The following is a 23,532-nucleotide window of genomic DNA, read 5'->3' on the forward strand; positions in this document are numbered from 1 at the left end:
CTGTGCATTTTAGGAGCTTGCCGGAGATCAGTTGTGCCCTATATTTCACCTTAATCTTTAAAAACTAGTCTCTTGTTTGGCTGAAGCATTGTTTAAGCCCCCTTTTAAAGAGCAGTTTGCCAGCCCATGCTTGCCCAAACAGCCAAAGAACTGTAGCAAGCAAGTCAACCTCCAGGATCTGCAAGAATCGCTCGCAACTGAGCATATTTCTATAAACCAATAAAGGTTTTTCTATTTTGTTCATCTGTTACCCTTATGCTGTTGCCACTTTCACATTCAGTGCGTGTAGGCGGAGAGCAGGAGATAACAGCATTTCACAAATGAAAGTGAGTGGAAAAGGGCTGCTTTCCCTTTAAGGCAGTTCCATTCCCCAGCTCCCTCCCCTTTCCTGATTGACAGACCTACCCGAAGTCACATGATCCGCCTCTATTTGAAGGTCACAAAAAGCTGCTTCCTTTAGAGACAGAGGGGGAGAGAGAGAGCAAGAGGGAGAGTGAGTGAGAGAGTTAGTTCAAGCCAAAATGGCCGACAGAGTCTCTGCTGGTTTCTGAATATTTAAAATACAAAAAAACAGATAGACAAAAAGAAATCATTTTTTGGACCTTTTTTCATTTCAATTTCTACCTTGTATGCCTCAATTTGCTGGATTTAAGCACTGCTGCACTTTATGAGGTTGGTAAATATTTTCAATTTTTTTAAACCAATTGATTTATATGGATCTTGTCTAACCGTTTTCACTAGTGCTGTTGCAAATGGACATTTGTCTAGCATGGAGACTGGCTTCAGACATTTCGTGAATCTGTGTAAATCAGACCCGTGATGTACTTTTGGTTCGGCATTTTAGAAATGGAAAAGCCTTGGTAGAATATTAAATTTTGAAGTGATTTAATTGCACTTTTAATTTATATACAGATTTTCATCATCATTTCTGTGTTGCAAATCAATGAAACTACGAATAACTGGAAATTTGATATTTAGAAAGAGGTTTTTAAAAAACACAGACCTCTCCCTGCCCCCTTAAATCTGCTGCAAAAATTTGCATAAATATAAATGGGTTTGCATTCTTTCGGCTGCTAAGGCCGACAAAGGATCTGGGAGGGCAAGCACAACCATGGAAAGCCTTTTTTTTTTTTTTTTTTTTTTCTTTAAAGCTAGGCCATCCTTCCTAGAGAGATGTAAAACCTAAAATAAGACCTGATACATTTTAAACATCAGGCTGGGGGCGAGTGAACACCAGGAGGTTTGGGGTTTGTAGATTCCCCTGCTTGAAAACCTCCCAAGCAATGTGTGGGTCACCCGTCTCTTCTCGGCGCGCGCTCATTTACACCGGGTCTCTGTGTGTGTTCTCAAATGTGCAGCCAGATGCGCTTTTATTTTGATCGTGGTTCGAACCAAGTGGTAGGACTATCTTGTAAACATGGTGTTTTAAAGATCTAAACAGCTATTCACCCCACCAGGAATGAATTCTTTATCTGTTTCTCCCTGTAGATTGGCCTCCATTTCTCACGGGTTACAAATTTTTGTTTCATTTTGTACAGATGAACTGGGCTTTTCGGCACAAATTCAGCATCTGTGTGTGTGGTTGCCTGTTTGGGCCGTGTATCCATTGTCGAAGTGGACGTTTAGGGTCACGTAAATAGGTAGCTGTATGGATGTGTGTGTTCATTACCCCCGAAACTGTGCGGTGCCCTGAAGTTAAATTCCATTACTTCCAATACAGGATTCTAGAAAGCCTGGGAGCAGGGAGGAAAGAAAGCTGAAAACTTGCTTTCTCAGAGCCACCTCCCCCTATCATTGTAAGAGTGTGATGTAATGCTTCTCTCTCGTCTGGTGGGCTGAAAGGGTCGTAGTTTGTGATGTGGCGGGGAAATTGCCCCCACCCCCGAGTAAATCACCCCACCCCCTCAGCACATCCCTGGCTCTGAGAGGCCTTGTTTTCTTTTCTTTTTTCTTTTTTTTCCTAATTTGTATCCTCCTGATTTATGCGTGGCATACTGGCATGAGAAAGAGACTGTTCTTCTAAATCTGTTACAAAGTATAGTTTAGAAAGGTATTTAAAATATGCAAATGCCTGGAATTGTCATATCCCCATCATTAAATATGTAGACTTGGATTAAAGCTAATTAAGCATAAATGGAATAATTTTGATCAGAAGGGAGCAGTGTTGTTGTTTCCTTTTTAATTAATCTAATTATAAGATGCTTGCTGGGCCTGCAAGTGTTAAAAAAAAAAATGGAAGAAATGCTGGCCCGTTTTGAAAATTTGACAGTCTGGAAGAGGGTGTATAGTGCTTTCAAAAGCTTTATTCAGTGTTCAAATGGATTGGCCCCTTGTGCTGAAAATGGCCTGTTTCTTTGGGCCAATTGTGTGTAGATGAAGGGACTTTCACGCTAATTTAACAAAAAGACTCTGCATTTGAATACATAAAGATAATTAAAGTTCTCTGTCTCTAAAGAGCAAGTATTTTTATTATTTTTCTAAAATTAATGTTGTTATATTAGTAGTGGGAATCCGTAGAGATATGACAGTTTAAAACCACTGTACGTTTTTTGGTAATATAAGTTCAGCTTTTGTGTAAAAGAGATTGGAAACATTACATTAAAGAGGTAGTCTGCAACAAATTTATCTCTTTAAAAATTTTCTTACAGCTTGAATTTAAAGGAAAAGACCTAGAAATTACCATAGTGATAGGGAGTGTTGCTGTGTGGTGGGCCGAAGGAAAATTAGAGCTCTCATCATTGTTGGGTTTTTTTTCTGAAAATGAAAGCACTTACTTGGGGCTTCACTCCTTAGATGATCGATTTCACACCCATTTCCTAAGTTGGCCGTACAGAAGAGAAAAACCTAAGCTTTCCATGTTTTGTCATTAGCTTGTTTCCGTGGCCCGTGTAAACATGTGAATAGCAGGTTAATTCAGTTTGTGGAGCCGAGGAACCAAAAAAAGCAGGGTACCTACTCTCTCAGGCAAGAAGGAGGATGATAGAATGAACACGGACATAATGCCATCTGAGTGTCTGAAATGTTTTTAGAAATACTTCTCTCTCCTAGACAGGTTGGAAAGTGGGATAAATAAGACCTCGTTTCACGTATGTTAAGCGTTAGGGCTCTGGTGAGTTTCAGAAGCCCAGCTGCCATTTTGGATCTAAGTTCCTGCAGGGCCCAAAGTATGGTAATTCAGAAGCACATAAAAATGAGTACCAAGTGTGCCGATGGATAGTATTTAATTTGTGCCTTTTGTTGAAGTTTTTGTTTTCTGTCGATAGCGTGAAATGGAGCTTTAAAAACTTTAGAGATGTGGCTGATGTTATGAAGAGCAGAAACCAGGGATATCAGAACTTGCATGTTACGGTTTTTAAAAATGAGATGGGGTGTGCAGAGGAAGTTTTTTATCGGAGAAAATGAATATGATTCTTACTTAAGATGCCCCCTCCCCCAATCCATTTTTCCTTACACTGGGTCTACTTGTGATCCTAGAGTAATGTCATTATTCACAGCTGCTCTGCCTCAGAAAGAAATGTCACAAAATCATTATTGAGATTTTACCGAAACATCACAAAAATGGATAGTGCTTATCTATGAGAAGTGGTGTCTTATTTTTCAACTGTTTCTCAGTCCTACCGTCTGGGTGCCAGAAAGGAAGCACCAGCATCTTTGGTATTTAGTGCAAGTTCAACTCTTGTACAGCTTTGAATGGCCGCTTGTCCTTCTCCATCACCACTAGGACCATCCTTTAAAAATAAACTTTGAAGCAAGTCTCCCAAGGCTTTTCCAGTTCTTCACCTCTACAAGAGACACTGCAAGAGTGATGTGTAGTCAGGAGGCCTTCAGCTTCCACAGAGCAGGCCCAGCAGATAACAGTAGTAGGAGGTGGGCCTCACCCTACCCATCTGCTCCATGACTGAACCGTTTTGGAGAAATTTAAATAAAAAAAAATTTTTTGTAATGTTTACTTATTTTTGACAGAGAGAGAGAGACAGAGACAGAGCATGAGCGGGGGAGGGTCAGAGAGAGACGAGACACAATCTGAAACAGGCTCCAGGCTCTGAGCTGTCAACGCAGAACCCGACGAAGAGCTCGACACAGACCGCGAGATCATGACCCGAGCTGAAGTCGGACGCTCAACCAACTGAGCCACCCAGGCGCCCCTAAATTTTTTTTCAATGTTTATTTATTTTTGAGAGACAGAGTGCGAGTGGGGGAGGAGCAGAGAGGGAGGGAGACAGAATTTGAAGCAGGCTCCAGGTTCTCAGCTGTCAGAGCAGAGCCCGACGCGGGGCTCGAACTCACGGACCACGAGATCGTGACCTGAGCTGAAGTCAGACTAAGTCACCCAGGTGCCCCTGGAGAAATTTTAATTTTTGTAACTTAGTGTACTCATTGTTCTTCTGCAGTTTATTTTTATTTTGTTTTAATGTTTATTTTTTTTTTGAGAGAGAGAGAGAGAACCTGTGTGCAAGCGTGTGGGGGAGGGGCAGAGAGAGAAGGAGACAGGATCCAGAGGGGGCTCTGCGTGCCAGCCCGATGTGGGGGTTGAACTCAGGAACTGTGAGATCATGACCTGAGCCTAAGTCGATGCTTAATCAACTGAGCCACCCAGGCGCCCCTCGTGTGCAGTTTAAACTGGACAAAGCCCTGAGGCAATACAGATGAATGTGCTTTGTTCCTACCCTCAAGAAGTACCAATCTAGCAAGGAAGATTCTCCGATAAAGAGGCCATCACAACTTGGTGCTAGGTGTGCAGTAGTTATAACAAGTACCTGCCATGGAAGTGTCGTGAGTACCTGCGTTAGGAGAGCCCTTCTTGAAAGAAGCCCCTTATTTTTAGTCATCATTTGGATATTAGATTTTCGTTAAGTGTAACATGTGATTTAAAGACGGGGTTTCTGACCGTCTTTGGTTGGGGAGGGGGCAGCACACGCTAATTGTTTCCTAGTACAGTATTGCTCATCAGTTTATACAAATTACCTTCTCTTACCCTCTTGTGGTTAAGACTGGTGGTGGAGTGGGCTGGGGTGAATTGAAGCCACTTGGCCTGAAAAGGGATTTAACCCATGTCAATGACATTTGAACATTTTCTTTTCTTCCTTCGTATGTTCATTCAGCAATCATTTATTATGCCCCGGTGTGTGTTGGGTGCTGTTGTAGGTGCTGGGGGACCTAAGAATTTGGTCGGCCATCTCCCTGAACAGCCACTTGGTTCGTGTGGAAATATTCAGCATCTGGTGACTGTCTAACCGATTGCTTTGGGTTAGGACTAGGACAGCACTGTAGTTCACGTCACCTCGTAGTCTCTTTGCTGAGAATCAGGAAACGAATGGTAATTTTTGCTTCTCGTTAGTTCCAGAGACTTCCATTGAAGGTTTGTCAAGATAGTCACTTTATACATGTTCGTTAGTCATGCAAAAGTGTCTCCTCAAAATTATTTTTTAAATGATCCCTGAGAACCTTGCAAGTTAAGTTGCCTCCCTGGTTACTCTATCACATCCCTCAGTTGAACCATTTTAATATCCCTTAATTGTGTCACTCAATGAAATTACATTATTTGTGTATGATGGTGCATCACTCCCCACAAAGCCTTCCGCTTTCATGAGAGCAGATTTTGTTTTGCTTGTTGCTCAGTCACCGGCATCTAGAACTGGGCTAAGCAGGACTGAGTGTTCGATAAAATGTATTTGAGCTACACTTGAGTCTAAGGTCACTAGGACCAGCTACGGGACCATAAGCCCCTGTTTCTTCGTGAGTAAAGTGAGGATAAGATGCTGTTGTGAACATAAAGGAAATGTTGTATGTAAGAGCTGGCACCTGGTCTCATTGCGTAGTAAGTATTTCCTTCCCCTGAGCTCTACCCCCCCCCTCTGTTAAATAAACCAGAAAGACTTTTACGGCCCCACAGCTGCCTCCATTCTCTCTCATGGCTTGCAGGATCATGAAATGTGTGCACTGATTGCACTGAGCTTCAGCCTGGATAAGGACAGGAGTAGCGCTGAGCCTTTTCTTTTTATTAAAGTCCCTACCTACACTCCTAGGGTCTGATGTCGTCTCTTCATGCTCTCCACTTTCCTGCAGGCTCTGCCTCTGTGATGTATCCACATTCACTTGGCTGCTTTTCTTACATTCTGTGTTTTGCATCAAAAGGTTCTCAACAGTTTCAGATGAGTTGGTCCCAAATTTACAAGACAAGGGAGAAGATCAAATACAGTGTTTTTTCCTTCATTGTGATTATTCTGAGCCTACAGATAGAAATTCCATATATTTAACTAAGCTATAATGGTTTTGATTCAAAAGACAGATAAAATAAAAACTTAGGCCTCTTGCCCTTATACAATGCTGTCAATTAAATATAGATGTCATAGAAATGGCTTTTTCATTGATTTTGGCATTTTTTTTTAAACCCAGAAAATTATTATCTGTTTGCTCACTCATTCAACAAATAATTATTGAGTATCTAGTATATGCTGGATAGAAGTAGTGTGAAGATTTTTTTCCAGGTACCATTGCTGAAGTTAGAGAGAATATAAATGCAAGGAGGCTGGCCAGTGTGCAGCATGTTGGGCGATTACAAGAGAGGGACACCCAACCCAAATAGAAGGACTGGATGTGCAAAGGCCCTGAGGCAAGAGAGGACACTGGTGTACTCGGAGAATACTTGGACATGGTTGGAGTGTGATACACGTAAGGAAAGAGATGATCTGGAAAATAAGAAGTGAAGCTGTAAAGGTAAACACTGGCCCGATGCAGAAGGTCTGTAAACCATCTTTGGAAGTCTTTCTCTAAACAGCAATTAAAGGGTCTCCAGCAGGAATGTTACCTGTTCAGACTGGATTTTTGAAGGATGACTGTGGTTGCACTGTAGAAAATGGCTGGAGAGATGAGTTTAAGACTAGATAGTATTAAGGCATCCCAGGTAATGGTGGCCTGAACTCACAGCAGAGTTGGGAAGAAGGGGGTAAATCCAGAGATATTTAGGAAGAAGATTTCAGATGACCTGAACACATTTTCTGAGTATGAGAAGATGAGGGTTGGGGAAATTTAAGATGATGCCTCTGCCTCTGGCCTGGGCTACTAATGGGATGGTGGTATCATTTGCCGAGTTGGGGGGTCCATTTAGATGGGAGACAGGTGTGGGGTTGAGATAATGAGTTCAGTTTTAGAGTTATTGAATTTTGAGACATCCAAATGAAAGTCTGAAACAATTAGATATCTGTCTGGAGACAAAGATTTGAGAATCATCAGTAGTCCCAAGTCCTCCAACGTTTTCCTTTTTAAGTTGGTTTCTTTGGTAAGATGTCCAAAGATGGCAATGAGCAGTGCAAGATGCTGTTGGATCTGTTAAGGGGACACTATTTTGTAAAGAAGAAAAGACCACATACTCCTATTACCATAATGGTTGCCATTAAAAATGCCAAAGGAATTTGAGGGAAGAGAAAGACTAATTTTAGTCGGGTTGATCATCAAACACTTTATGAGGACTGCGTAACTGAGCTGAGCCTTAAAGGTTGGTCAGAACTGGGGGCGCTTGGGTGGCTCAATCGGTTAAGCATCCGACTTCAGCTCAGGTCATGATCTCACCGTTCTTGAGTTCAAGCCCTGTGTCGGGCTCTGTGCTGACAGCTCAGAGCTTGGAGCCTGTTTCAGATTCTGTGTCTCCCTCTCTGTCTCTGCTCCTCCCCAGTCTTGCGTTCTCTCTCTCTCTCTCTCTCTCTCTTCCAAAAATAAATAAACATAAAAAAAAAAAAAAAAGGTTGTTCAGAATTGTATAGAGGGCAGAGCAGTCTAGCTGGAGGATTGACGGGAGCCCAGAGGTGTACAGGGGAGATGAGACGCCTGCTCATAGTTTGGATTGCTAGTAGTTGGATGGCAGATAGAGGGGACTTGTTGAAAATATGATAGAAACATGATCAAAGTGGTTTTCGAGAATGCTAAATGGCAGTGGGGCAGGGGGCAGAGGCCGGGGGCGGCGGGGCCAGCGGGGGCGGTGTGTGATCTAGAGTCAGGCGGGCCAGTTGTGGCGAAAAGGGACTGTTAACAAAGGGTCTTCAAGGGGCACCTGGGTGGCTCATTCAGTTAAGCACCAGACTCTTGGTTTCAGCTCAGGTAATGATCTACTGGTTCGTGGGTTCAAGCCCCACATCAGGCTCTGTGCTGACAGTGCAGAGCCTGTTTGGGATTCATTCTCTCTCTCTCTCTCTCTCTCTCTCTCTCTCTCTCTCTCTCAAAATAAACTATAAAAAAAAAAAAAGTGTCTGCCATAAGACTGTGGTGGTGAGGCTAGAAGAGGGACCAGGGACTCTGGGTTTTCAAGGTGAATGTTGGGAACCTTATACAGGAGTGAAGATGTAATCCAGGTCAGACATCCTGAGTTAAGTTGGTGGGACTTCCAGAGGCAGCTGTTTAGCAGGCAGCTGGCAGTGTGAAGCTGAAGCTTGAGAAAGAGGTCAGAGGTGGAGATCAAGAATTGGAAGTCATCCACACAGACATGACAGTTGAAGCTGAGAGACTGGATGAGCTCACCATGAAAGTACAGAGAATGGAAAAGAGAACTGAGAATAGGTCCTTGGGGACAGGAAGAGAAACAGGACCTGGGAAAGGATTGAAAGGCAGGTGATTGTGTAGGACGGTTCATAATAGTCGCTGAAGAGAAGGGAAGGACTTCTCAATCTCAGATGTGGTCATCCAGAAGAACAGGATGTGGTTACTGCAGTGTTCCCAAACCTAGTGTTGGGAGGTGTTACAGTGGGAAAAGTTTGGGAATCATTAGGTTACTCCAGCACCATCCAGTAGAAATGGAATGGGAGAGGCGCCTGGCTGGCTCAGTTGGTGGAGCATGCATGTGGCTCGTGATCTCAGGGTTGTGAGTTCGAGCCCCATGTTGGGTATAGAGATTGCTTAAATAAATAAACTTAAACTTAAAAAAAAAAAAAGAAGAAATGGAATGTGAGCCATGTGTTTACATTTTCCTGGAGTCACATTAAAAAAGTAAAAGAAATAAGTGAAATTACTTTTAATAATGTATACTTTAACCCAGTATGTGCAAAGTATTAGCAGTTTGATGTGAAATCAGTTTTTAAATACTTAAATATTTAAATACTTAAAATTAGATGTTTGACATTCTTTTTGAAATCTGGTGTGTATTTTATACTCACAACACATTTCAGTTTGAATATGAAATTTTCACTAGAAATACTTGATCTGTATTGAGATTAAACAAAATTTACAGTTGAAAAAGTATATCCACATACCCAAGTTTTTCCAAACATAACAAAAGTTTTCCAGTAATGGAAATGAGTACCAACTTTAAATTTTAAATTAATTGAACTAAAATACAGTTGAAATTTCAGTTGCTAAGTGGCACCAGCCTCTTTACAGGTGCATACTGGCCATGTGTGACTACCGTATTGGACAGCACAGGGTTGTTCAAAGTAAATGGGTTCCCTTACAGCTAATACGCATTTTGAAAATAGCCAGGGCATCACAAAGCATTTCACAGGACTGGTGTTTCTTAGAACACATGTTGGACTCCGCTAATGGAATTTTTAGAATTGGAAGGGTCAAATCCTAAACTTTGAATGTGAGGAGATGAACTTTTTACTTTTATGCAAGTGCACAGATTCCAAAATTTTTTTTTTAAGTTTATTTATTTATTTTGAGAGGGAGAGTGGGGGAGGGAATTCCAAGCAGGCTCCACGCTATCAGCACAGAGCCTGACGCGGGGGCTCGATTTCACAAAGTTTGAGATCATGACCTGAGCCGAATTCAAGAGTCAGGTGCTTAACCAACTGAGCTACCCAGGCACCCCCAGATTCCAAAATTTAAAACAGGAATTTAAAAAATTGTTTTGGCTAAGGTCAGCAGGATGGTACCTTGGTAGAAGTTCTTTAACATACCAATTTGTGTCATATTTCAGAATTGCTAGGTGCAGAGGCTTACATTTACAAGCAGATACAGCGGGAGATACGGGAGCACTCCTGCCCCCTGTTTGACCTGGTTGAATTTGAAGTCTGTGAGTTGGTGGTGTTTCCAGACAGGGAGGTACGAAATTAAGATTTGAGTGTTCTTCGAAACTTTCAGTCAGTGGTCCCAGCCATCTAGCGTAGGTGGAGGTGTTTGAGGGTGGAAAAGGAGTGCCAAAGGGCTAATTATTTTGTGTGTGTATCTCACTTGTGTTTGGCGTTGTGCAGGCTGTTTGGCCTTAGATTGTTTTGTATTTCTTGCCATCCTGAGCTAGTACAATATTTATTTACTAAATAAGAGTGGTTTGTACAAAGCGGGTTCAAAGATTTTTATTTAATCATGTCATTGATTTAGGTTGCTTTGTAGTTACTAATTAGACCTTTTAAGTAACAACCAGTAAAGATAGAAATTCTCGTGAACTGTAGTTGGAACCAAAGCTTGTCCACACTGGAGAGTAAGCAGTGGTTTTCGGTTGCGCACCCTTTTATTTCAGCAGACATAGGGGAGCGAGCTTTTCTGTGAAGTGCCCTGTAAGGGTTTGAGACATCAGCTATTCCATGAGGTCCCATGTTTCGTTTTGTTTTTAATCAGTATGGAAATTAATCCCTTACTTTTCTGTTTTCCTTTAGGAGTGCATTTTGGTTATCCATGTCTGCCTTTGTAAAAGCCAGACTGAATAGTGGTGGGCTTAAAGTAATGCCCTTTAATGCTGTCGTGAGGACAGAGACGTAGCAGGAGACCCCGCTCCCTCCTTCCCAGGAGCCCAGAGCCCCGTCTTTTACCTCTTGGTGCCATTGTTTCTTTTGCTCCTTGGCTTACAGAAAATAATTGCTATTCTTTTTATGCCAAGAAGTTCCTATTTATAAGCCGAAGTTAGATAGATAATTGGGTAGCTTGGAACAGTGGCTTTCAAACTTTTTGATTGGCTCTACAGTAAGAAATGCAATTTACTTGGAGGCCCTGTACATATGTGGATGTATGCACTGAAGCAGAAGTATTTACTTTCTGGCACTATGTGTAATGTGTTCTGATACAGTCTTCTGAAGTCTGTTTTGTTAAAAACAAACAAACAACAAACCCCCAAACCAAAAAAGCTGATCCTGACTCACTAAATTGATTTAATGATCCACTGAGGGTTGTGTTGCCGAGGTTTGAAGACGTTTTAGGGAAGTTCCACCCCTGGAACACCATATTCCAGGATCTGATCCCCAGTTTTGTTGGTCTTGAGAATCAAATGTATCAGTCCAGTCGGTTATCATACCAACCACATTCATAAGCGATTTTTTAAATATTAATTTGTTATTTCAGTGTGTGGGAGATGGATATTTTTGATGACCAGGATGTTGTCCTCCCTGTGCAGAGCATTCCATTCAGATCAAAAAGGAATTGACCATCCATATTGAAGAATGGTTTTCCTCTAGATTTTAGAGAAACTTAAGTAGAAAGCATCCTTTTCCCAGATTATGTATTCTCTTGGAAAAACCCCACAGAAAACACTGCCGGATTCGACTTGGAGGAGGGGGTGCTTCCCTGCCCCCTCTGAGCCAGGTTTCATGAAGCTGTATGTCTGCTATTAACACATTCTGTTTTCACACACATTGTAATACATTTGATAAGTTCAGCATTTCCCCCTGTTTGTTGGGGCAACTAATAGGCTTGCCTGGAAAAAAAAAAAATTCCTTTCCTGATTCAAACTGAATTAAACTGGTCTTTGCTCACTACTGGACTTAGAGTCTTTAAGATGCTAATGTGCCTTGGGAATCTTAAGTGATGCATATATATAAAATCGTAAAGTACCAGGTTTGTTTTTTTCAGGCACAGTTTGGGGAAATGCATCGTTAGCTTTCTGTTTTGGTTATTGCTTTCTAGAACTACATCCTAGTCACACAAGCTAGATTTGGCCCAAGTCCCTTCAGACACTCTCACATGGTGGTTCCCAGACTCGGGTTCCAGGAAACTGTAACATTGTAAAAGCAGTATTGGGATCCAACATGAGTTACCAGTTTTAAATTTGCCAGGTAAAGGCATTTTTTAAAAACTCCTCACTTATTACCATAATTTCAAAGAAAGAAAACATTTTAACAAACAGAATGGAAGGTCTCAGAATAAGAGACATCTCATTAAGTTGAATATAGCTTTATGAAAACCATTACATAGGCAATATAGATCAGCACAGGTACTAAAGTTCAGCGTTTGGGAACCACATCCTAATTATAGACCATCTCTTAGCATGTATTACAATTAACTGTGTACTTCCTGGTTTTTATTAGCCTCACTCATAGGAATAAACCTTACTTCAAGTTCTGGAACTACCTTCCTTCGTTCTTATTTACTGGCTACAGTGGCGATGATTTCATTGACTCATACTTTTTAAAAAAATTACTTTGTTCCCTCTGCATATACTGTAAGCAAGTAACCATTCTACTTTAATGTGAGAAAAAAAGAAAAAACAAACCAATTCCATTAGGTGCTGAGCAGTTGTGGAATCTAGAGTAATCAAAACCTATAGCAAAGTGTATCTGATTTAATGAAATATATAGTCATGGTGATTATGTAAAAGTGGCAGGTGGATCACAGAACTAAATAATACTACTTATGGGGGCACCGGGGTGACTCAGTCAGTTGAGCGTTGGACTCTTGATTTCGGCTCATGTCACGGTCTCACAGTTCGTGGGATTGAGTCCCATGTTAGGCTTCATGCTGACAGCGCAGAGCCTGCTTAAGATTCATATTCCCTTTCCCTCTCCCTCTCTCCCTCCCTCTCTCTCTTTCACTCACTCATTCTCTCTCAATAAAGAAACTTAAAAAAAATACTAGTTATGTACGTTTTTGCTAGCCTGTATTGGCTCTTTATGAGTAATGAATAATAGCCATGGCGGGTTTTATAAAATTATGTACGTTTTTATGTGTGCCATCCCACCTGCACACTTTAAATGACCAAGACCTTAAATCTGGCAGCCCCACATCAAGTGTCCCCTCTGTCTTTCTTCTGCCAGAGAAAGTGCTTCTTAGATGCACTTTACTCTGTAATCAAGGAGGGCAAGGCCAGCAGCTCCCTGACCTGCCTGGCAGTGATAATGCTATCAGCTGGTTGTGGGCGTGGCAGCCCCGGCAAGGGCTTCGCCTCTTCAGCCTGGAGGCGGCCTGGGCCGGGATAAGGGTAGCAGTGGAGGGTGTTTGGGACCAGTAACATGTAGGGTAGACTTGAGTTTGAGCAGGATATTCTTCAGGTTCCCTGTACTTGGAAGAGTTTATTATCTAAGTGTTTGTGTATCAGACGCTGTATAGTGCTGGGAATACACAGATAAAAAAGACCTAACTTATCTTTGGGACTCAACCAGTGAGGTTGCCTGTAATAAAGATAAAAGCATGATGCCAAGGACCCCTAGAGGATGGGAAGAGAGGCCTAGGGCACTGGGGAAGTCTCCACCAAAGAGGGAACTTTTGAGCTGTGTCTTAAAGGGAATTAGGAACTGCTTGGTGACAGGGATAGTGGGTAAATCAGGGGTGCCATAAGTGTAGTGGTTAAGAACTTGGGTCCTGCAGTCCAGATAGCTGTGTGGTTAGATCTGCCCAGTGTTGGGCAAGTATTATCTGTATGCCCGCGCTTTCTCACTGGTAAAATGAGGAATAATAATAATAGCACCTACCTCGAGGAAAGGCCACGGGGATTAAATGAGAAGACATTTAATGTCTTAGCATATTGCTTGAGGTCAGTGTTAGCTTCTGTTTTCATTAGTTTTGTTAGCATTTCAGACTGAGGAAAGAACATACACAAAGGCAAGGAGTTAGGGGCACGTGGGTGGCTCAATCAGTTAAGCGTTCGACTTTGATCTCTGATCTCGGGCTCAGGTCATGGGCTCAGGTCATGATCTCAGGGTTTGAGCCCCACCTCAGGCTCTGTGATGACAGCTGGGAGCCTGCTTGGGATTCTCTCTCTGCCCCTCCCCTGCTGTTTCTCTCTCTCTCTCTCTCTCTCTCTCTCTCAAAATAAATAAAGCTTAAAAAAAAAAAAGACAAGGAGTTAGGAACTGGGCGAGTGTGGGAGATGGTGATATATTAGCAGAACTAAGGGCAGGCTGGCTAGGCAAAAGTGGAAGTGTTTGTTGGCCTTTGACTATTCTAAGAAATTTGGATTTCATCTTACAGAAGGCAGTTAAAAAAATCAACTTGCTTCACTTGATCTCCATGTCGAGGATCTGATGGAGGGGGAGAGATTGTGGCCAAAGTAAGAGGAATGCTCACCACAGTACATGTAGTTAACCATCTGTCACCATACAGCTTTATTAGAATGCTATCGACTATATTCTTCATGCTGTGCATTACATTCCCATGACTGACTGACTTTATAACTGGAAATTAAGGCAGTGACAGTAAAGATGGGAAGACCAGATTTGGGGGACATTTCTGGAAGTGTAATCCATTGGATATGATGCAAAAATGAGTTGTGTGTAAGCCCCCGGCTGGGTGAACGAGTGATGCCAAGAGTTGGCATGGACATTTCAGTGGGTAGAGGAGGGGTTTTGGGTATGTACCAGGGTGAGGATGGGACCCGAGAGGCTGTGGTTTTGCTTTGGACATATTTTAGGTGTTTGCTGGGCAGGTGGAAATAAGGGTCTGGAGCTCAACAGAGAAGTTTCCCAGATGTCAATTTACATATAGAGATGGTCATTAGGTCATGAGAGTGACAGTGCTCCCTCAGCAAATGGCCAGAGGAGTGGGATGAAAACAGGAAAAAGGGTGGTGCAGAAGAAACCCAGACAGGAAAGAGTTTAGGGAAGTGAAGGATAGTCATCAGGGGGTCAGTTGAGATAAACCCTGAGTTTGAGTAGTTAGATTGGCCTGGAGTTGCTCAGTGCGTCAGGTTCAGGGCTCCATTGAGCCCAGCAGCCCCAGCACATTGTCATTCTGTTTGCCCCTGATGTCACATTGGGAAGTCTCCCCATGGGTTTGGGGATCTTCTTCTGTCAATACAATGAGCAGCTGTGGGTCAGGCACTAGTTGTACTCACCTCTGTAACCCAGTACCTGACATACAGTGAGTCTGCAGAGGACTTTTTTTACTTTTCATTAAAATATAATTGACATACAAGGTTGCATTAGTTCTGGGCGTACAAGGTAGTGATTTGACAATTCCATACGTTATGCCGTGCTGTACATGACATCCCCATGACTTATGTACTTTACAACTGGAAGTTTGTACTTCTTAGTCCCCTTTCACCTATTTCCTATTTTACCATTCCCCTAACCCCCACCACTCTGGCAATCACCAGTTTGCTGTATTGATGATTCTGGTTGGTTTGTTTTCTTTTTTAGATTCCACATATGAGTAACATTCTGTAGATTTGGGTATTTGTCTTTCTCTGTCTTATTTCATTTAGCATAATACCCTCCAGGTCCATCCATGTCATAAATGATAAGATCTCCCTCTTTTTTTTTTTTAAGTAATCTCTGTACCCAATATGAGGCTCAAACTTCTAACCCTGAGATCAAGAGTTGCACGCTCTACCAACTGAGCCAGCCAAGTGCCCCAAGATTCATTCTTTTTTTTTTTTTTTTTTTAATAGCTGAGTAATATTCTACTTTGTATAAATACTATGTCTTCTTTATCCATTCATCTGTCCATGGACATTTAGGTTGCTTCCCTATCTTGGTTATTGTAAATAATGCAGTAAACATAGGGATGCATATGTATGTTTTCAAATTAGTGTTTTTTTGTTTTCTTTGGGTTAAATACCCAGTAGTGAAATTACTGGATTGTAGAGTATTTCTATTTTTAATTTTTTGAGGAACCCCCATACCGTTTTCCACAGTGGTTGCACCAGTTTACATTCCCAGCAGTGTCCCCAGGGTTCCCTTTTCTCCACATCCTTGCCAACACTTGTTATTACTTGTTTTTTGATACTATCCTTTCTGACTAATATAAGGTGATAACTTGTGGTTTCAATTTGCATCTCCCTGACGATGAGTGATGTTGAGCATTTTTTCATGTGTCTGTTGGCCATCTGAATATCTTCTTTGGAGAAATGTCTATTCAGATCCTTTGCCCATTTTTATTCAGATTATTTGGTTTTTTTTGCTTTTCCGAGAGCATTTGCTGAATGAATGCATGAATCAAGGATGACTTGGGTTAACTCAACAAATACGTATTGAGTGCTTTATTTATGTGTTTGTTTTAGGAGCTATGCTAGTCTCTAGGGATAAAACAGTGAACGAAATAGATAAAAAGCCCTATCCTTGTAGGGCTTACATGCTAAAGCATGAATCAGAAGGCTAAGGGAAAGGAGCAAGTAGAGAGATAACGATTGAAAGTGTAGGATGAGCTCTGTATCCTCACCATCCATGGACTGACCTTGGTACTCAGTAGGCATTTGATACGGTTAGTTGACTTGAACACGGGAGGGAGGGTCCGGGAAGAGAGGGTCCGGGGTGTGGGAAGAGATTTGCTGTATATGTGACAGGTTAGCCTTGGAGAGGGAAGAGTAAATTTGGAAATAGAAAGATTTGAGGGAGTTCCCCTGAGAGACATTCACCTCTGAATGGGAGTCACTCCTCTCTATAAAATAGAAGATGAAGTCTGAGCAGAAAAGGGAGCCTAATGAGCAATAAAATACTTGGAACAGTCTTCCCACCCCCACCTCCAAAGAAAAGGAAGAAAACGACCGAAAGAAACATCTACCAGCTCTCAGGGCTTAGCTGAGAGAGAAGAGCCTTCTTCATTTGTGATTGCAGTGATCTTTGGCCTTGCCGGCATTTTCCAGCAAGTCAAGGTGAAGAACACAGTTGGTTAGGGTTCGTCTGAGGCTGAGTGAGGACTAGCCTAGATAGGTAGTGTGAGATAACCGGAGGTGAAGTCTTCAGGAGGAATGCTGGCAAATGTTTGAGAGTTCAGGCTGAGTTGGGAGTAAGATAAAACTAGTGTGTGGCAAATGACTTGCAAGAATAGGGAAAGAGAGGGTCTGGGTTGGAGGAGGTGAGAACTTCTGTGTTAGAAAGGAAAGGGGTTCTTGGCTGGCTCAGGCCGTGGAGCACATAGCTCTTGGTCTCGGAGTTGTAAGCTTGAGCCCTATGTTGGGTATAGAGATTATGTTAAAAAAAATAACAATAACAGAAAGATAAAATTACTTGCTTTGTGTTTCCTGTAAGGAATGCCAGGCACACTGTTCTTAAGTGCTTTACATATGTTAATTCGTGAGTCTTCATGAAGACTTTTCAAGCTAAGCGCAGACAGGTTGAGTGTCTTGTCCAAGGTTACACAGGTAGGAAGTGGCCCAGGCAGCCTGCTGGCGCACTCTGTCCTACTGCCTGAGCAGGAGCCCAAGGCTCCTGCAATAGCTTCCTGAAGTTGCTGTGCCACCCCTTCCTTCGAGGAGATATAGGTGGCATGGAAGGGTGCTGTGGACTGTTGCCTCCCTTTTTAAAAATAAGTATGTGTCTTTTAGGCAACAGTATATTTTATGTAGAACTCTGTTTTTTTCCACCTGCCTTCCTCATGCCCCAACATCCTTCAAGAGGAAACAAAGACTATTTCACAGTTAGAGAAGACTTTACAGTTCCTAGTTTGACCAACAGGACTGTGTTCTCTTCTTGGGGAGAGTCCCCTCCTGTTTCAGGTTACATAGGCTCCTCTGGGTAACCTGTTGGACTTGTGTTGGGTGAGGAATTTAGCCCCTGGCCCTGCAGTCTATGACCTGTCACTCAGAGTCTGGGTGCTATGCAAATCCAAGGGAGATGCTCTTCGACCTTTGCTTGGAGGCTATTAGGAAGCACAGAGGCTTTGCAAATGAAACACGTGGACCCCTTTATCCTTCTCTATGAAGGAGGGATTATTTGTGGAGGCAACAATGTGTTGGTGGTATCTTTTAATATCTGGCTTTGCTCTTGAGGCAGTTTGGAAGGAATTCCATTGTATCTTCCATTTCTTCAATGTAAACAAATTTTCAAGATTTTAAAAGAAATGACACACCAAAGCCACCTAATTTTACATGCCAAAAGCATTTGATATTTCAAATACTGAATATACAGAGAAATAGATCATGTGGCATTATTTGCTGGCAATGTTTAGATTTCCCCCTGATCCTAGTGTTTTATGTTGAGGACATGTGTTTGAAATGTCTTATGTATTAGGACCTTTGTGGTTCTGCTTGGTTCCCTGCTGGGGAAGAGTATTTTTTTTTTCTTTCTCTTTATCTTTTTGGGTTTTTTATTCTGTTTAAAATTTTTTAATTTTAATTTTTTATTTTTTAGAGAGCGTGAGCTGGGGATAGAGGGAGAGGTGCGGGGCGAGGGGGGCGGGGAGAGAGACAGAGAGCGAGAATCTTAAGCAGGCTCCGTCCTCAGCACAGAGCCCCACACAGGGCTAGATCTCACAACTGGGAGATCACGACCTGATTGGAAATCAAGAGTTGGATGCTTAACCAACTGAGCCACCCAGATATCCCATCTTTTTAATTTTTTGGGTTTTCGTTTTGGTTTGGTTTTTTAAAGTTTATTTATTTTTGAGAGAGAGCACATAAGCAGGGGGAGGGCAGAGAGAGAGGGAGACACAGAATTTGAAGCAGGCTCCAGGCTCCACATTGTCAGCACAGAGCATGAAGCAGGGCTTGAACCCAAGAACCGTGAGATCATGACCTGAGGCAGCCGAAGTCAGACACTTAACCAAATGAGCCCCCCAGGCGCCCCTCTTTTTTTTTTTTTTTTTTTCAAACACACTGCTAGGCTAGCCATAGTGCATCACATTATTGACACCTGTGGTGTTTAAAATTACTTACCTCTAATGGATTTTGATAACATCTTTTTAAAAAATTTTTTAAAACATTTAATCATTTTTGAGTGAGAGAGAGAGAGAGAGACAGCGTGAGTGGAAGAGGGGCAGAGCGAGAGGGAGACACAGAATCTGAAGCAGGCTCCAGGCTCTGAGCTGTCAGCATAGAGCCCAACATGGGGCTCGAACCCATGAACCGGGAGATCATGACCTGAGCCAAAGTTGGATGCTTAAGCGACTGAGCCAGCCATGATCTTCTTTTATCAGATAGTAAATCCTGATATTTAGTCACTGGGACTTGACAGAGCTGGTTAGGCAAAAATCAGGTAACTCTCAGGCCAGGATTAATTGGGATCTCTAGGATTAGTTGGCACCTTTATTTGGAAGTCAAAATAGAAAATACAGACTATATTTATTTCTCATTTCTTTCCCACATGAATACTGATACTATTCTCCTGAGCAGGGGATAAATTGATTGCTCATTTTCAGGCCCTAGAACTCTTGCTGGTGATTTTTTCATGTTTCCCTTGTTTTGGTCAGGGGCAGTGATAGACACAGTTGAAGCTGGCAACCATGACCCATGTTCTTCTATAGGTTCTCTCTGAGGTTGTGTGTGACAGAATTGGAAAAGGCTGCTCTGAATGCTAACCATGTTTTTCTGTGAAGCTACGAGTGGGGTGGGGATGGAGATCATGAACTCACATTCATGAAGTGCCTATTCTGTAGCCAGTACTTCCCATTGCCTTACTTAGTCCTCCTGACGACCAGATGTGGAGAGTTGTCTCCACCAGTTGGTAACTGGTCTGAGGCCACATAAACAAGGATGTTGGAGGAACTAGGGGCTGCAACTCCAGAATGTCTTCTCTTCCTAAGCCTTCAGAAATGCAGTGCAGACTAATTTGGTAATCGGGTGAATCCCTATTTTATAAAGTAGAATGTCTTAAATAAAATATGGACTCAAATGATGGGAACTGAAAGCTTCATGGGGGTCCTCAGCCCTGCACCCATAGCAAGTAACGGAGGACAGTGAGGCAAGTACTGATGACACGCAGAGCGGGAGCTTTTAGGGGCAGTCCTGGGTGGCCACTGAAAGACATTTTGGTTTTGGTTTTGTTTTCTCTCTTTTTCTTTATTTATTGTGTATGTATGTATTAATTTAACCCTACACGTAGTTTAACATAAGGAAAACCTCCAACTTCATCTCCTCCCGGGCACTGTGAGGCCCCACCACCAACACCCACCCAGCTGGCTTGGTACACACCACTGCCCAGGTGGAGGGGGCAGCCATTGCTGTGCCAGCCTTCACCCAAGGAGATGAAGGCAAGGCAAGGCCAGGGGGTGGGGGTGGGGAGTCGGCTCGCATCTCTGAGCCCTGGCAACCCCACCATCCTTACCTGCTGGGGCTCCAGTTGAACTTGGGGATCACATCGGGGCTACCCTCAGGCCACACTAACTGTCTTGGTGATGTTCTATGATGAGCTAAAGGTTGCAGCCGGTTTTTAGTAGTGGAGAAAAGGCTGTTTCTTATAGAAAAATATGCCGAATTCAACTGCCCCCATGGCAAGAAGGGGGAAAAAAGCGTGTACACGCATCCATACGTATCTCCATACCCGTGATAGATTCTTCCAAAGGAAGGCATTTTCTTTTTGAGCAGCATGATAGGTTAACTAAAAAGAGAAATCAGTGTGAATGATTAAAACCTGATTTCAGATGATTCATTTAAAAAGGCGTGGGTGGTTCAGTCGATTGGGCATCTGACTCTTGATTTCAGCTCAGGTCATGATCTCATGGTTCATGAGATCAAGCCCCACATTGGATTCCTCTCCAGCAGTGTGGAGCCTGCTTGGGATTCTCTCTCTCCCTTTCTCTTGCCCCTCTCTTCCCCTGCGCATGCTCTCTCTCCCTCTCTCTCTCAAGATAAATAAATAAACTTTAAAAATAAAAGCCAAATTGGTGAATAAAGACATTTTAAAAAGCATTTTAACTTGATAAAGTTTAAGTAGTACTTCTTAAAGTGTAATCAAATAGAGGAGTTATCAAAGCCATAATGAAGAAAATAGAAATCATTTGTAATTAGACAATAATTAAAGGCAAGTACATGCCCACTGATTTTAAAGTGCTTGAAAACAATTAGTTTTCTTAAGTAGGTTAAACATCTGGGTTACAAGCTTGTTTACGCTATTAATTTACTTAACAAACCTGTTCTTCATAGGTGATGCAAAAGTGAACTTCATCTTGGCTGTCTGAATTATAACAAGTTCCAATTTAATGGATACCATTTTTTTTAAATATATTTTTAAACATTTAATTTTTAAAGTATTTTTCTCTTTATCTTCTCCTTCCTGAACAATTCAGTCGTGAGGCCTATAGGTAGACAGAGAAGGTAGGTGGTGGCCTGGCCAAGGGTGTCACAGCCCAAGTAGGATGCGGAGGCCTACACATACAGGGAGACACTGGTGTGTTGTATCAGAGCCAAAGAGAGGTGAGACAGGTACTCCAGTCACAGGACTGGAGTGGCAGCAGCACTGGGAGATTGGTTAAATATGGAAAGATTGCTCAGATAGGTATGTTAAGGATAATGGGAGCGAGCAAGTCTGTCAGAGAAGAGAGTTACAGATACTGAAAGGGAGAAAACTAGCATAAACCCTGTGATACGAGATTGGAATCAGAATGTTAGTGTGAACTCATGGATTTTAAGAAGTACTAATAAATATAGAAATACTATAGATGTAAAATGCATGTCTATAAATACATGCATGCATACATACATTTCTTAGCTCTTTCCATAGAGAGGAGTTAGAGTGCCTGGGAGCAGCGGCATCCCAATAGCAGTGAGCACATCACGTGCCCAGATCTTGGCTTCTAAATACCATTTTCTACTAAAAGGAACCCCAGCTTCTTGAAGAATGGCTGATTATAGGATTAGAGCAGAAAATTCAAAGTGAACCTGGAATATCTTACGCTAAAAAGCAAAGATGTCTTCGTAGAATGATGGAGACACTTCAAAAGGACCCAGAAGGCAGTTCGAAGGGGTTCCACTGGCCAAATTTGGGATAATTTGATTATCAGAATTTAAGATGTCAAAGTCATTGATTAAAACCTGTTAAATAAGAGGGGCACCTAGGTGGCTCAGTCGGTTAAGTGTCCAGCTCTTGATTTCGGCTCAGGTCATGACCTCTCAGTGTGTGAGATCGAGCCCCACGTTGGGCTCTGCACTGACAAAGTGGAGCTTGCTTGGGATTCTCTCTGACCTTCTCCCATTCTCTCACTCTCACTGTCTCTCAAAATAAACGTTATTTAAAAAAAAAAAAAACTGTTGAAAAGAGAAAACTAAGGGTTCTCACACAATGTAACCTATGTATGGGCTTATAAATAAATTCAGAGTTCAAGGAATGGATAATTGAAAAGTACCTTCCCACAAAACACCTATTGAATACAAAAAGGAAAGAGAGTACAGTGGAGAGGCCTGGCATAGACTACCTTAAGCAAGTGATTTGAGTGAATCTCACCAAAATGGGACACGTTGAAATTGTGTCACATGATAGGACGCAGTGAGACTACAGCATCACTTCAGTGATGCTCAGGCCGAGGTGCCTGACCTGAATCTAAACTCCGAGGAAACATCAAACACACCCAATTTGAGGGACATTCTACAAACTAAATAGCCTGCAATCATCTTCAAAAGTTTCAAAGCCATGCGAAGTCCAAGCAAAGACCATTTCAAACTGAGAGACACTAAAGGGACATGTCAACTAATGCCATGTTTCTTAACTGATCCTTTTGCTGTAAAGACCACTGCTGGGACAGGTGGCAAAACTGGAGCAGGGCCTGAAGATGAAATGATAGTAACAAATCAGTGCTAATTTTCTGATTTTGATACTTGTATGGCAGTTACATAGAAGAAATTTTTTTTTTTTTCAACGTTTATTTATTTTTGGGACAGAGAGAGACAGAGCATGAACGGGGGAGGGGCAGAGAGAGAGGGAGACATAGAATCGGAAACAGGCTCCAGGCTCTGAGCCATCAGCCCAGAGCCCGACGCGGGGCTCGAACTCACAGACCGTGAGATCGTGACCTGGCTGAAGTCGGACGCTTAACCGACTGCGCCACCCAGGCGCCCCTAGAAGAAATTTTTTTAAAGAAAACCATGTATTAAAGTATTTGGGATGATGAAACGTGAGACTGACAAAGAATTCTTTGTACCATATTTGCAACTTTTCTGGAAGTCTGAAATCATTTCAGAATTTAAAAAGAATTTAAAAAGTAATATTCTTGCCTAACATTTAAATCATGGTAAGTATATAAAATTATAGTTCCCCCATTTCTCATTTTAAGATCCCTCCCCACCTGATCTCAGTCCTACTCCCTGGAGCTACCACTGTTAACAACTAATGCATATTCTTCTAGGTATTTTATTTATGTATGTGGATGTATATAGAATATATATTGTAGGTTATATTGATATTTATGATGTGCCAGGCACGCTGCATTCCTAGGAATTACAATGGTCAGCAATCAGAAGACACAGTCCTTAATTTAAATTAAACCTGCTTGGATTGTCTTTCTCCCTCTCTCTCTGCCCCTTCCCCCCCCTCACAAAAAAAAGTTGCCCTGAACATATTTTTGCATACTTAGCTTTGGAAACTTTAAAACATCCTTGGTTACCTTTCTATTATAAAGTTTTGCTTTTAGCGGATTTGTAAGAGTGATGTAAAACACCACACAGCGGGGGACACTTGTCTACAGGTCTTACTAAACACAGCTGGACCTTGAGCAATAATGGAATATGAAATATTGGTTTCATTCTAGATTTGTCTC

The 23,532-nt window shown here is 42.1% G+C and overlaps 1 protein-coding gene across 4 annotated transcripts in view; it reads left to right on the forward strand.

Moving 5' to 3' along the window:
* The window catches only part of TNRC6B (trinucleotide repeat containing adaptor 6B), a 254,962-nt gene that overhangs the window by 113,159 nt on the left and 118,271 nt on the right, over window positions 1-23,532 (forward strand). For 2 of the 4 annotated variants that reach the window (XM_043562669.1, XM_043562672.1), the window contains exon 1: window positions 445-672. The exons of the other annotated variants lie outside the window; for them this stretch is intronic. In XM_043562669.1, the coding sequence (XP_043418604.1) occupies window positions 668-672 (5 nt within the window). In that variant the 5' untranslated portion in view covers window positions 445-667. Of the gene's footprint in view, window positions 1-444; window positions 673-23,532 lie in introns of those variants that run through there. 4 annotated transcript variants of the gene reach the window in all.

This window comes from Prionailurus bengalensis, chromosome B4 (assembly GCF_016509475.1).
Source record: "Prionailurus bengalensis isolate Pbe53 chromosome B4, Fcat_Pben_1.1_paternal_pri, whole genome shotgun sequence".
In the NCBI taxonomy this organism is placed as follows: domain Eukaryota; kingdom Metazoa; phylum Chordata; class Mammalia; order Carnivora; family Felidae; genus Prionailurus; species Prionailurus bengalensis.